Genomic DNA, 14879 nt, shown 5'->3' on the forward strand with positions numbered 1-14879 from the left:
CTCACCCAGAAGCACTTCATATGAATTCTGTTACTCATTTAGCTATCTATGGAATTTGGTTTCGCAACATTTGCATAGTTCTATAGGGTAGCTATCAAGTTTTCATATCACGCAAGTGAAAACCTTCCACACAGAAATGTTGACTTCAGACACTTTACTGCAGCTATATTGATAATTAAGTAACTATTTGGAAATTGAAATGATGAAATACAGGAATACATTTTAGTGAGATAGTTCAATATATATCATCTTTCAGCTATTCCAGCGTGAGCCTCGAATGGAATCTGTGAAGTTTTGTACCATTACAAATTTATGGAATAGTTTCATATTATTTAAAATTGCTGTAACATGAAGTACCATGTGTATCAGTGTGTAACGAACGGCATTTCGTGCGTCACCACCATCAACTACAAATATTTCCTGTTCTGTCTTCGGAAATAAACGAATGTCTCCTGTTTTTGTTTTCGTGCGAGTTAAATTCTCCAGTCTTCCCCCCCCCCCTCATGAATGTCCCAAGTTCCTTCTTAATCTCTGTCTATATCTTGAAAGTATTTTCGGTTGTCTGTTCTCATCCATATTTTCCATAAGTTGCAAACTTGTATTTTGTAGCTTTCAGTTTATTATTGACAGTAGACCTATTGTTGCTAGTTGTACACATTCGTGTTTAATGAAGACTATAATTTGCGATTCTCTTCTGATTTTTTAATATAACTGTATTTTGTATTCATTTATATTGGATCCCGCCACAGATCACAGGAAATGTATTTTTGTAATCTAGAATTACCAAATACCTTACTATAATAATACCGGACAGCTGTATACTAGCAGCATTGGCATGAGTGCGAAAAATCGCGGGCCTGACATCTAGCGGAGCGGGATGGAATTACGTCCACATATACAAATATTAACATAGCGAGATTCGGACTATTGTTTAAAACGTGAGTTACTAATGTGGAATAATATATGAAACACTTAAGAAATGTTGAATAATATTTAATTTAAAATTATTATCTTATATCAAAGCTGCATATTATGAGAAATATTGCATACTTCATATTACTTTCCGTAATTAAGTGTTACATATTTTTTCTTTGGTTTACCGAGACAAAATCAATCTGATATTACGAGTGAATTTACAGTAATGTTTTATATGCGCATTTATGACAACTGCAAAGATAAAATTGATAGTAATCTGATGCTTGTAATAATTAGTAAAGGCATGTGGACAAGAATAAAACTTAATTTGATAAAATCTTAAAATCCAATACATTTTAACTTCTATTTATTTCTTTATTTATTAGGTCTAAATTAAAAAACTAATTTGTATTTTTCTATCAACACAAAGACGAAGGAATTAGGTCTACTAAAGAATGTTGTTGACTTACGTTTTATGAACTGTCGGAAATCGAAAGTACGATTTGGAGCAATTTGTAATGCTGCAATTGTCACAATTATAAACAGCACATAATATACACCCTGACATTTTAACACTAGTACTAATTCATAAAACTATTAACAAATTAACTAGCCCAGCAACAATATACATTGTAGTTGATTACAGCTTGTTTCGCGAGTATCTCCATCCCGGCAGGTAGGTAGCAGCACCATCGTCGTTCGCACGTAAAACTGCTAGCTGTCCGGTATTATTATAGTAAGGTATTTGGAATTAGTACGTAGGCCTAATATATGACATTTTTCGTAATTTCTGTTGTTCTGGCACTGAACTAAGGTTCAGAAATTTGGATTTTCATAAAAAAAAACCTTTACAACAGGGAGATGTAGATGTAACAGATATAAAATTAATTGTGAATGAGAAAATTCTTGACAGATCAGTTCTTTAACCAAGCTTTGTGATGCTGTAACAAGTCAATGGACGTAAACTTTAATGGATGTTAGTGGCAAAGGTGGTGCTGGTAGTGATGAGAGGTGATGATTATTATTATTATTATTATTATTATTATTATCATCATCGTAATTTAGGGTTGAATATAATTTTCAGCTAGATCCGACAGCTGGCAAGGAATTCATGGGATATGTTGTCGCAGCAAACCCCTTTGGACAAATGATATTTTCTCCGTTAATCGGTTGGTGGGGAAATCGACGTGGTTCCATACGCATGCCCCTGATGTTCTCCTTGACTGTCTTCACCTTGTCCAGTGCCTGCTATTCTATGGTTGAAATATTTCCATCGTATCACAAATATTGGATGCTTGGGGCCCGGTTCTTCGTTGGCGTAAGCTCATGTAAGTACTTACCTCTCACATTAGCCTGCTTTATCGTTATAAGTAGACTTCGTGGAATTGCCACGAGATTCGCAAGGTTTACTGTGCACGCGGTATAGACTGTATGAGAAGGGGCGTGTCTCTGATGTAAACACTGAGCAGTATACTGCGGTTACAATAAAACCTGTATCCTGCATTCAAGAAATATAATGAATGATCATTGAAGTAGGAAATGTCTAAACATGTAAATACACAATTATTTTGTAGTGAGATATATTAACTCTTAAAATTTAATGTAAGATACATCATCCTTGAATATGTGCATTGCAGTGAAGAGTTACGTACATTTTGAGCGACTGCAAAGTGAACCTCCTCCGATGGTCACTTAAACAGTTTGTATATTGGGAACATGTATGTTCAACATCACACGATGTAATACGTGCATTTCTTAAGAACGGGAAGTCACTACTTTTTAGTACACCAACTTCAGACGTCTTGTCATGATCTGATAGTACATAATTTATAATACGAAGTTGTGAAAAGGCAGAATTTTTAGCAATAATGTTTCTCAACTTACATTTCACTTTTTCTGAAATTAGTGAATTGTTACTTTGGATAACGGTTTATGATACTTTATCCACTATATTAAGGGCTTCTGAGAGTTGTAGTTTAGACGATTCTAACAGGATGATGTTTTTGGACACGATTTTAAAATTAGAATCAATGACAGAATATCTTTCAATAGTTGTTCAGAAAGCAATGATTTTACAGCTGCAACAGCGGAACTGCCTGTGCTACCCAATGCATGAATTACCTCCATTATTTTTCCGTAATGTTCTGCATAACAGAACAGAATTCAACCACGTTCCCCAACTGGTCAAGACTGGCTGTGGGGGTAAGGTTATTCCAGGAGTAATAGTTTGCGACAGCAACGCTCTCATTGTAGTATGTTTGATTGAATTCTTGTCTGCACTGAACAAATGTTAAACTTTGACTATTCCAACCACAGTTATGCAAAAACAAGTGTTTACATAGGTATACATTAGCTGTAGCTGTTCTATGTATTTGGACCGGTCACAACTCTTAACATGAACTGCTTATACTACGAGACCGGGCGGTCGCTCGCCTCCTCTATACTACCGTACATCGGCAACCTGATTGCATGCTGCGTGTGGCAATTCAACGAAGTCTAGTTATAAGTTACCGACCGGTACTATGTGCTGTATTATTATATCAAGTACCGGTACAGTAAACATATGTTGCTCATTGCTATTTTTGGGTCTGAGTTTGAATCCTGTTTGAGCATATTATTTTCATGGATGTCTTTAACTTGAGGCAAATGTTGGACACTTCCACAGCGGATCAAAATACTAGGCTTATCTCTCTACCAGTATTTCACATACCGGTACATTATAAATAACCGTGCAGTTGATACTGCGTCGTTAAGTATGTCTAGTTGTTAAAAATAAAAAAAGGGACATTAAAAAAGTTGCGATATCTATTTTAAAACAAAAATACCTTTGCATATATTCGTTTAGGGCTACCTGAATTTGGAGTCATGAAACTTCATATGTAAAGTGTAAATACCTTAAGAATGCGTTCAGAAACTACTAGTAAACAAAATGGCGAATACCAGGTGCGTTTGAAAAGTTGATGTCAAATTCTTCAGTTGAAAGCCTGTTTCTCATAATTGTGGAAACATTACAAGCTTATACGCAGATAACAAAAATTGACAACAAACACACCTTCAAAATATACAGAAAACCAACCACCTCTACCACCAACACCACCACCACACACATACACAACACATCTAACCACCCCATACAACACAAACATGCTGCATTCAGGACAATGGTACACAGATTACTCAACATACCCATGAGCCAACAACACTACAATGAAGAAGTAAACACAATCAAATACATAGCACAAGAAAATGGTTACAACCCAAACATTGTATTGTATTGTATTGTATTTATTAACATTCCATGGTATTCATACATGCTTACAGCTAGAATATGGAACAAGTCAAAAAACTTAATACTATTATAAAATCTTAATTTATAGTCACGGTCTAGATGAAATGTATACAGACGAGATTTACAATATAGTCTACTAGTACAACACATAGTTTTAGTATCATATTCATGAAGTGTTATTGAATGTCATGAATTTACCTACAGAATAGAAGGCGTGAGAAATTAGGTATTTCTTTAATTTGGCCCTAAATAATTTTATGTTTTGAGTTTCATTTTTTATATCGATATGGAGGCTATTAAAAATTTTTACTGCCATATAACGCACTCCTTTTTGATAGCACGATAGACTTGCCGATGTAGTATGAAAGTAATTTTTTTGACGTGTATTTATGCTATGAACTGTTGAATTAGTTACAAAGTTTTCACGATTACATACGAGGAAGACTATTAATGAAAAGATATACTGACAAGCCATGGGCATTATTTGTAGTTTTTTTTAAATAGTGCTACACGATTCCCTAGATTTGGCACCTACTATTATTCTAATTACTCTTTTTTGTAATAGAAATATATTGTTACTATCTGTGGAATTTCCCCAGAATATTATTCCAAAACTCATTACCGAGTGGAAGTATGCAAAGTATATTGTTTTTAATAGACAACATCATAAGGAAGACAAAACAAAAACTTTACAAACACAAAAACACGCAAAACACAACACAAACACAAGAACACAAGAAATCATCACGCTAACATACGAAAACAAAAACACACACAAGATCGCATTCTCATTCAGAAAGCAGAAATACAACATAGCATACAGAACAGAAAACACACTACAGAGACATCTCAACACACAAACACACAAACAAACAAATACAACCACACAGGCGTATACAAACTCACATGCAATAGTTGCGACAGTTTCTACATAGGACAGACAGGCAGATCACTCCAAACTCGATACAAAGAACACATTAAAGCAATAACCAGAGAACACAATACATCTACATATGCCGATCACATAACTAATGCTAACCACACATACAATAACATAAATACAGACATGGAAATCCTACACATACAACCCAAGAACCAAAAACTCAACACACTAAGAACAATTCGAAATATACAAACACACTAAAACACACCCTGATCAAATTCTCAACACACAGATCAATTTCAGTACACACACACTATTTGACTCCACTTTTCAACACTTTTCAACAATCGAACGCACCCACAAGTTCGAGATGACGCCGAGATCTAGTAGGCTCTGAGGATAGTGTGATGAAGCACCGAAACAGCTGTAAGCCGCACAGACTTACATAATTAACACGAGTAAGTCCGCTAGTTAATCAATTACTTATATTCAAGTGTTAAAAGTAGTGTACGCAAGATTCAAAATGGATTATAAAAATTATAATCTCAGATATTTATTTTCTTCACATTAATGTTCCAGCTTATGAGAACAGTTAAAATGGAAAACATAAGAACGATCATTGTATTTAATAATACTATATTTCAATGCTTTTTTTATCAATATCTTTCTTTATCTTTTGTGTGATTAGCACATTATTTTCCATTTGTCGAAGGAAAGACATCTTCAAATCATCATTCAAAATTGCACCTAGAGTCACTAATTATATGGCTATGATAAGCTAATTTCAAGTGAAAATGTCAATTTTAGGTGGATGACGTGCTCACCCGTGGTGTATTTGATTTCAGCGAGCATTGCTGTTTGCCGTTCCTATTTGTCTGCAGCTACAAAATTCAAGGAAAGAACTGGCGCTGTTTCCATGGTGTCCTTGGCCCAAGTCCTTGGGTTTGTCGTTGGTCCAGGTACAGTTAGGATTTAAAATTGTGTTTGGAGTAGGCTATTACATTTAAAAAATTCATACCAGTCGATAGATAAACGGACTGGTAGGCAGACGAACAACTCTTTAATGTAAATTAAATTCTTAACTACAAAGATTTAACCTGTTTGAGACATTTCCTAGCTACACCTTCTAAACCACTATACTACGACTTTATGACTTAATTAACCAATTAATAAAAATGATAAGAGTGACGGACGATATGTACATATTTAGATTAGATTAGATTTTATTAATTTGTCCTACAGAATAATATCTCTAATATTAATTGTCAATATTAGAGATATTATTGTGTAGGACAAATTAATAAATCTATAATATTCTCAAAGCTACAGTGCATATGTCTGTACAGATTACTGTGCACTTAACTGCGGAATCCCGGCCAAACAAGTCACTCAGCTGAGTGCTCTCCTAATATAATGACAGATGACATTGGACATATACGTCAACATATATGCCTAACTTGGAGTCAGGCCACAAAGGGGAACATTGAAGGAGGAAGGTTCGATCCGGTGCTGTGGATTGAATTCGGCGTATCTCAGTGGTCAGAGCACTTGGTACGTAGAACTAAGGACCCTGGTTCGATCCACGACGCCGGAGCGAATTTTTCTCCTCAAATATTAATAGATTAGATTAGATTAGATTAGATTAGATTAGATTAGATTAGATTAATTTTCCTGTCAATGACATAAAAATGCATAGACATAGTCAAAAGCATACATACAAATAGCCTATGCTTGCTTAAGCACGGTACATAGATACGAAATGCATGGATGATAGTTACTAAAGAAGAAATAAAGAAACCTTTCTAACATCAAGATACAGGCTTAAATTTGGAGAGGTCACACAGGAATGTAGCTAATATGAACCTCTAATGTACAGTACATGTGTAAATGTGTATAGACTATGTGTACACAGTGCTTTTTTTCTGACGGAACGCGCAGGCATGTTTTTGTTGTATTTTTCATTATAGAACCGAAAAACGTGCTAATAATTATGTTTTTCTTGAAGTTCGCTTAAGTCTTAAAGTTGCACGGAAAGGAGGTTAAAAACGACAAAATTCCCTTGCACTGGACAGTACGGTAATTAATTCCCATCCGCTTATATTCTACACAAAGTTCCACCATCTTTTTGTCCAGAATAAAAGCACTGCATTTATATATATACAGACGTGGACAAATTATTAGACTAAAACGGTTTTCTTGGAAACATAATATAATTCGTCTTATCAACTATCAGTATAATTCAGAGTCTCAATTGTTGTAAATATGATTGTTTACATCTTATGGTATATTTTTCCAATGGTTAAGTATATTTTGTCTGTCTGTGTTGGTACTACTGATGTTTTAATTATATACTGCAGAAGATATTCAAGAGTCTGTTCTCCTATGGCCTGCAAGAAGACCGGACATGAACGAAATTGAAAATCTGTGATCTATACTGAAGAAGAAAGTAAACAAAAAGAGGCTTACAACAAAACATGGACTCATTTAAGCACTGTCTGATATCTGGCTAAATGATGCTGATATTCAAAGAAAGTGTCAAACTTTGGTTTCCAGCATCCCTGACAAAATCAGCATGTTAATAAACAATAAGGGAATGTTCACAAAATATTAGTAACCTTCAGACTCCATTTTATATTCATTATATATGTGTAAAATGCATTTTTGTTTATTATTTCTGCTGATAAATACAACCTTGTTACACATATAATTAATTTAGTCTAATAATTTGTCCACGTCTGTATATATATATATATATATATATATATATATATATATATATATATATATAATAAACAAATTTGTAATTAAGATTATACATATTGAAATGAGCTATTTGACGTTTATTTTATTAAATATGATTTCCTGTATCACATTTCAGTAAATTTAAAAATTAAACAGCTTGTCTGTCTCTCGTCCTTACATTCATAGAATTTACATTTATTGTAATAATTGTGTATAACTTCAGAAACGTTTGTGACAATTCCTGTGTATTGAATTAGTTACGATTAATTTCTCATACATTCACAATGAAAATTAAACATAACCGTAACATAAACACAGAAGTTTGCGCCCAGGCTACCAAATGGGATCATTCAGAATGATTCAAATAAGCATTGACATAAACATTAACGTAAGACGTTAACATGAAAGTTTGCAAATTCCAAACTTTCATGCTTATGCTTACGTGATTTGCAAACAAAACACAATCGTGGAGCGCTGAAGTATACGACAGAATATGAGGAAATGGCGTCGTTGTTATGTTTCCATAGTTACGAAGTATGTTTGCTGTTATGTTTATGTTCCCATCGTGAATGATGGCATGACTTCTTGATTTTACCGTAACGTTTACATTCTTAAGTAAACGCTTACGTTATGTTTAATTTTCATTGTGTTAAATGAATTTTAAAATGTTGGAAAGATAGAATCGCGAAGAGAGTTTGAGAAGACGAAGTACCGCTAAGAGGAAAGCTTGTCCTGACATGTGCAGTCTCACAATTTGGTTTGTACGTTCTTAAATATACGTACACCAACTAAGAAATAAATATATGTTATTTGTAGGTCTCCAAGCAGCAGTGACTCCACTAGGTGACAAAGGTGTGCCACTCATTCCTGGAGTCCTCAGTCTCAACATGTACACGGCAGCCGGATGGATCAACGTGCTCTTGGGTGTCCTTAATTGTCTTCTGTTCCTACCTTCCGTCTTCCGAGAAAGGAGAATAGCAGCTAGAGAAGCAATGTTACGCCAAGGCATGGAGTCAGGTATGCACAGAGTTATATTTTATAGATGCAACTAAGTCGTGGTTAATATGTAGACTTAGCTGTTTATTTTTTGCTTAGCTAGCCCAAATAACAGTCGATACATTTATTTACTTATTTATGTATTTATTTACTTATTTATTTATGTATTTATTTACTTTATTTATTCATTTATTTATGTATTTACTTTATTTACTTATGTATGTATTTATGTATTTATTTTATTTATTTATGTATTTATTTATTTATATATTTATGTATTCATTTATTTATGTATTTATTTACTTATGTATTTATGTATTTATTTACTTATGTATTTATGTATTTATTTACTTATGTATTTATTTACTTATTTATTTATGTATTTATTTACTTTATTTATTTATTTATGTATTTATTTGTGTATTTATTTATGTATTTATTTATTTGTGTATTTATTTATATATTTATTTACCTATTTATTTATGTATTTATTCATGTATTTATTTACTTTATTTATTTATTTACTTTATTTATTTATTTATATATATTTATTTATTTATGTATTTATTTATATATGTATTTATTTATATATGTATTTATTTATATATGTATTTATTTTTTATTTACTTTATTTATTTATGTATTTATTTATATATGTATTTATTTTTTTATTTACTTTATTTATTTATTTATGTATTTATTTATGTATTTATCTATTTATTTATTTATGTATTTATGTATTTATTTATTTATGTGTTTATTTGCTTATTTATTTATTTACTTATTCATTTATTTATTTATTTACTTACTTATTTACTTATTTATGTATTTATTTATGATTTATTTATGTATTTATTTACTTTATTTATTTATGTATGTATTTATTTATGTATTTATTTACTTATTTATTTATGTATGTATTTATTTACTTATTTATTTATGTATGTATTTATTTATGTATTTGTTTGTTTGTTTGTTTGTTTGTTTGTTTGTTTGTTTGTTTGTAAAGAGTATAAAGAAAAAAGTTGGAGCCAATTTTAAGCAAAAATCGTTATATGTTATTTAAACAGGATTTTTTTTTCCATTTCTATTCCATATTTATCACCTTACCGGTACTTTCAATTCCAAATTGAAGTCTTCTGGATAGAGTCAAAGATCGTTTTAGAAACATGATTCAAGAAAGTTTCGAATTAATTAAATATATTTTTTCTCTTTTCAGAGGAAGATACCTGGAAGCAAATCCAGCCTGACTACATCTCCACGTGGACTCTGATAATCGCCTTTTTTGTATTAGTGTTCAATTTTGTTCTTCTTGAAACGTGAGTACCTTCTCGACTAAAGCAATTAAACATTTCTTCTAGTTCGAGTGGTTGGAGAAAGTTTTGAAACTAAGAAAAATATACAAGGTATTTAATCTTCAAATATTCTATATTGTTACATGGTGTAGTAATTTCTACCATTCTTGTCATCTTTCCTGGTGTCATCCTGGCATGGCTTCCTTCGGAAAAGAACTCAAGTTAGGATAGTAGACTAAGTCCATCACTTATTTACGGTCCTTATCAAGAAACTATCCCTGATTGCGAAGGCTTCAGCAAAGCCTTAATTTATTTGTTACACAGATCATAATTTTAAACAATGGAGGTTCTATGGAAAATATTTTGGGTGGCTCCAAAGATAAGGTAGACGAATCTTACTTCACCTGCAATATTAAAGCAACATAATATTCGCTGTTTCATATACTAGTAGAGTCGGAAAGTACCGGAACTTCGGGTGGCAACGCCTTGCTCTATAGGCAACTTCTCTGCCTTATCCGTGTGGTATGCGATCTACTCTCCAGGCGTATAGACTCAGTGCGAACATGTGTAGATAGTTTTGTTGCAGATGGCACAACACCGCCTTCAAGGTACGCTCTCTGGGCAGTGACACACTTCTTCCAGCGTCCATATAACTTCTCTAAACATTCCTGCAGCCCATCTTTGGTCGCTTCCCGTAGAGCGCTTGCCGCATGAATTTTCACCTCTTCGGCTGACGCAATCCGTTGTTCCTTGAGTAGGGACTTGACCTTTGGAAATAAGTAGAAATCTGCTGGGGCAAGGTCTGGAGAACGTGGTGGCTGTGGAAGGACAGGTATTTCATGTTGTGCGAGGAATTGGCTGGGGCATTGTCATAATGGAGAACCCAATTCTGTCCTTGCCACAAGTTGGGTCTTCTTCGTCGAACTGCATCACGAAGATGCCCAAGAATTGCAAATCACAGGAACCTGCAGAAAAGTATATTCTATTATCCATGTGCTAAAAAGGATAAATGTTCATCTTCCCTCTGGCTTAAAAAAGTCCCTTGTGCAGACGCTTGTATTTCCCTATTTTGACTATGCTGACATTTTACTGACTGACCTTTCCAGCGACAACAAAACGAAACTTCAACGTGCTCATAATTTGTGTGTACGTTTTGTAAGCAATGTTCGTAAATATGATCATATCACCCCATCCCTGGAAGCAATAGGTTGGCTTAAACTAGATAAGAAAAGAAATTTACATTCACTTCTCTTTCTCTTCGAAATCTTGAACTCTTCTATTCCTTCGTACCTGTCGTCTCGCTTCACTTACCTTTCTTCCCACCATAATCTTAACACATTCTCTCGTCATGAAACAATACTAACAATACCATCCCATCGCACCTCCTCATACTCATCCTCTTTCACAATAGCCCTGCCAAGACTCTGGAATTCGCTAACTGCTAGCATCAGGGACTGTCGAAATAAAATTGAATTCAAACGCAAACTTACTAGGCACTTGGTCAGTAATTGAGACTCGTTCAGACATGGTTTCTTGTAAATAGTTCTCTTAATCTGTCACAAAATATCTCAGTATCCGGTAATTTCATCACTATAGAATTTGTTATTCTAGGTTTAATTTTTTAATTCAGTAAATACAAAAATATTCTTTGTTCTTAACTTCTATGATAAATTGTCTAGCTTTCATTAATCAGGTAATCTTGTCGTACTTTAATTTTTATTGTAACTGTAATTGTAAATTTAATATTAATTGTAATTTTATTGTTCATATTATAGTTGTAATCCCCTGGTAGAGGGGCAGAGAAGGCCTGACGGCCTTATCTCTACCAGGTTAAATAAATAAATGCTAAAATACTAAAAAAAAATTGCAACATAGCCTCCTTACTGACAGTTCGACCTCAGAAATAAACTCGAAATGTACGAGACCCTGGATATCGAAGAACACTTCAAGCATTACTTTCCCCTTTGATCGATCGGCACGGAATCTCTTTTGCCGTGGTGAGCCGGGAGATTTCCACGTTGAAGACTGCTGCTTTGGCTGCGGGTAGTGAAGGAAACACCATATCTGTCACCTGTGATCACTCTGTGCAAGAGAGTTGGATCCTGGTCCACCCTGTCGATCACGTCTCCACTAAGGGTCATATTCATGTATGTATGTATGTATGTATGTATGTATGTATGTATGTATGTATGTATGTATGTATGTATGTATTTATTCACACTGCAGTGGGTATATACCTGGTGGCAGTGGTAACTAATTACACTCAATAATGACAATAATAAACTTATTAATTAAAAATACAATTAATAATAATACTAATAATTAATACTAACAATAATTAATAATAATAATAATAATAATAATAATAATAATAATAATAATAATAATAATAACAGGGAATATACTAAATTAAATGAAACGATCACTTAAAATAACATTTGAAATAAATCTAATTTGTATCTTAAAACTAAGATCGAACTAAAACCCACGAGTATGATATGTTCATATCTGCACAAGTACCTTTCAAATTACACTCATTTCGCTGTCAACTCACTCACTGCAATGGAACTGCGACACATTTCACTGATTCTATCCTGATTTCACTAACACTTCAAAAACATTTCACTGTTCAAATACTATGCACTGCCACTATAAACTATAAAGCTTCACTGACAGGAACACGTTTCACTTACACAGCACACTTCACTGACACGACATACTTCTTCACTGATACAACACACTTCACTGACACAACATAATTCTTCACTGATACAACACTTCAATAACAACATATCATTTACACCCTTTAAATACTGTGTATAATTACCGTCTATTAGTAAGGTCCTTAAACCTATTTTTAAATACATTTTTGGTTGTTGGTAAAGCCTTTAGTAAGTCTGCAGGTAAAGCATTCCAGTCCCTGATAGTACGATTGAGAAAAGAAAACTTTCCAGTGTCCGTCCTCTGTCTTCTTTCCCTCAATTTATATGAGTGGTCGTTCCTTGAAGAGTAATTTGGCGGCTGCAACCTATTTTTTATTTCTCTCCAGGCAGGCTCACCTCTGTTGACTTTGGAATGTACAAAGTCACCATTTTCCTATTCACAGTCGACATTTTGAGGAAAGCGACCTTCAATCGTGATTTTACTTCGAAGTCGCCGAAAATCTAGTCTTTGACTATGACTTTCGTTCGTGGACAAAATGAAAATGACTGATATTTGGGAAATTGCTGAATTTTCCGAGAATATTGAAGACATCCAGGAGATTATTAAAGCTGCTCATGTTCCTTATCTTCACAACAAAATTATTTTACAATGAAATAATTCCAGGGCTTAATGTGAGACTAACGTAACTACAATCGATGTTTTATTCACAACAAAATTCTTAACAGGCAATACTATTTCAGATAAACTATGCCATCATGTTTTGTATGAATTGTGTTATATACAAGACTGTTCGAACTGAGTTACGATTTTTTGTGGCCAGGTAGAACAAATTATTATCGATTGGTGTAAAGACCTAAAAATGTGAATTTTTGTACTTACGTTAGTTTCGAATAATATTATTCTTATGTAAAGCTGCAAGAACGGTTAACAATTGCTTAACATGTACCGATGTTCAATTGTTTCATCGATTTGTGACACAAAAGATGGCTTTGATTGTGGCAATGCCTACTCTATTTCAACTATCTATTAACTTAATTCGTTTAGAAGGCAGTGATTTTGATTGCCAACATTAGAACAAGATCGTCAGTTCTCGACTTACCGAAGTCAAAGGCAAGGTCTCAGAAGTATGGTCTAGGAATAGGACTTTTAACAAAGTTAAATTTTACTACCAGAGTCGACTTTGGGAAGTCTTCATCCAAAGTCTCGTTTATGAATACGGCCAGTTGCCTCTCTTCCCGCTGCTCATCTGCTATGCTTCTTGGAACAACGTGCTCACACACGTTGCACTTTCAAATCATTGTGAAGAATGGACTGCACAGAACAACGAGTTAGAAAGAGAAAGATATAGAGTGGTCATTGCGCCGCCATGTTTGAAGAAAATTGAACGACCGTCCGCCATGAACTTATGCGCCCAAAACAAAGTGGGCGTGGCGATAAGTGGCATTAGAATCGTCAGCTGTCAAAATTTCGTTTTCATAAATCAGTTAAACTGAAGTGGAAAAACCTAGTATTTCGTCAAATACGTGCTAGGAACTTAATCTAAACTTATATACGCTAAATTTAAAACACTTGAGCTATTCCTAAAAGGAATGCTTAAAAGAATAACTTAAGCAAAATTGTCATGTAGTATGACAAGAAGTCCTAGCAAATATACTGAAGAAAATGTTAATATTCCTAGGTTCTTTTAAATGAGACCTGCAAGATTGCCTATAAAATGAACGAGTATGATTCGGATGATTTTATTAAATTGTTTTCCCAGTCTCTACACGTTGCAAAACTACTTACGTCACCAAACATCGTAAGATGAAAACTACTTATTATACCATAAGATATAGAATGAAAGTAAGCCCTAACTGTAATAAACAACCTTTACCTCCAAGCTTGTAACGTGGGTAAAACATACCCAAACACGCTTTCAGTTTTTTTTTTTTTTTTTTTTTTTTTTTTTTTACAGTAAAGTATAATTATTATCGAAATGTGAACGTGAGGCCAACAGCCGGCTAGTCTGTCTGAGCCTTTCAAGGGCTGTGGCACCACAGATAATTATATGATTGAGCACCCACGTACAATAATGGGGTAAGTAGTTACGAAATAT

The 14879-nt window shown here is 33.7% G+C and overlaps 1 protein-coding gene across 1 annotated transcript in view; it reads left to right on the plus strand.

The window, feature by feature from the left end:
* Cln7 (CLN7/MFS domain-containing 8) overlaps positions 1–14879 on the plus strand; it is a 111518-nt gene that overhangs the window by 79812 nt on the left and 16827 nt on the right. The window contains exons 3-6 of the mRNA XM_069840540.1: positions 2000–2243; positions 5933–6046; positions 8646–8846; positions 10045–10144. Of these exons, the coding sequence (XP_069696641.1) occupies positions 2000–2243; positions 5933–6046; positions 8646–8846; positions 10045–10144 (659 nt within the window). The remainder of the gene's footprint in view (positions 1–1999; positions 2244–5932; positions 6047–8645; positions 8847–10044; positions 10145–14879) is intronic.

Source organism: Periplaneta americana, chromosome 11, assembly GCF_040183065.1.
Source record: "Periplaneta americana isolate PAMFEO1 chromosome 11, P.americana_PAMFEO1_priV1, whole genome shotgun sequence".
Taxonomy (NCBI): Eukaryota; Metazoa; Arthropoda; class Insecta; order Blattodea; family Blattidae; genus Periplaneta; species Periplaneta americana.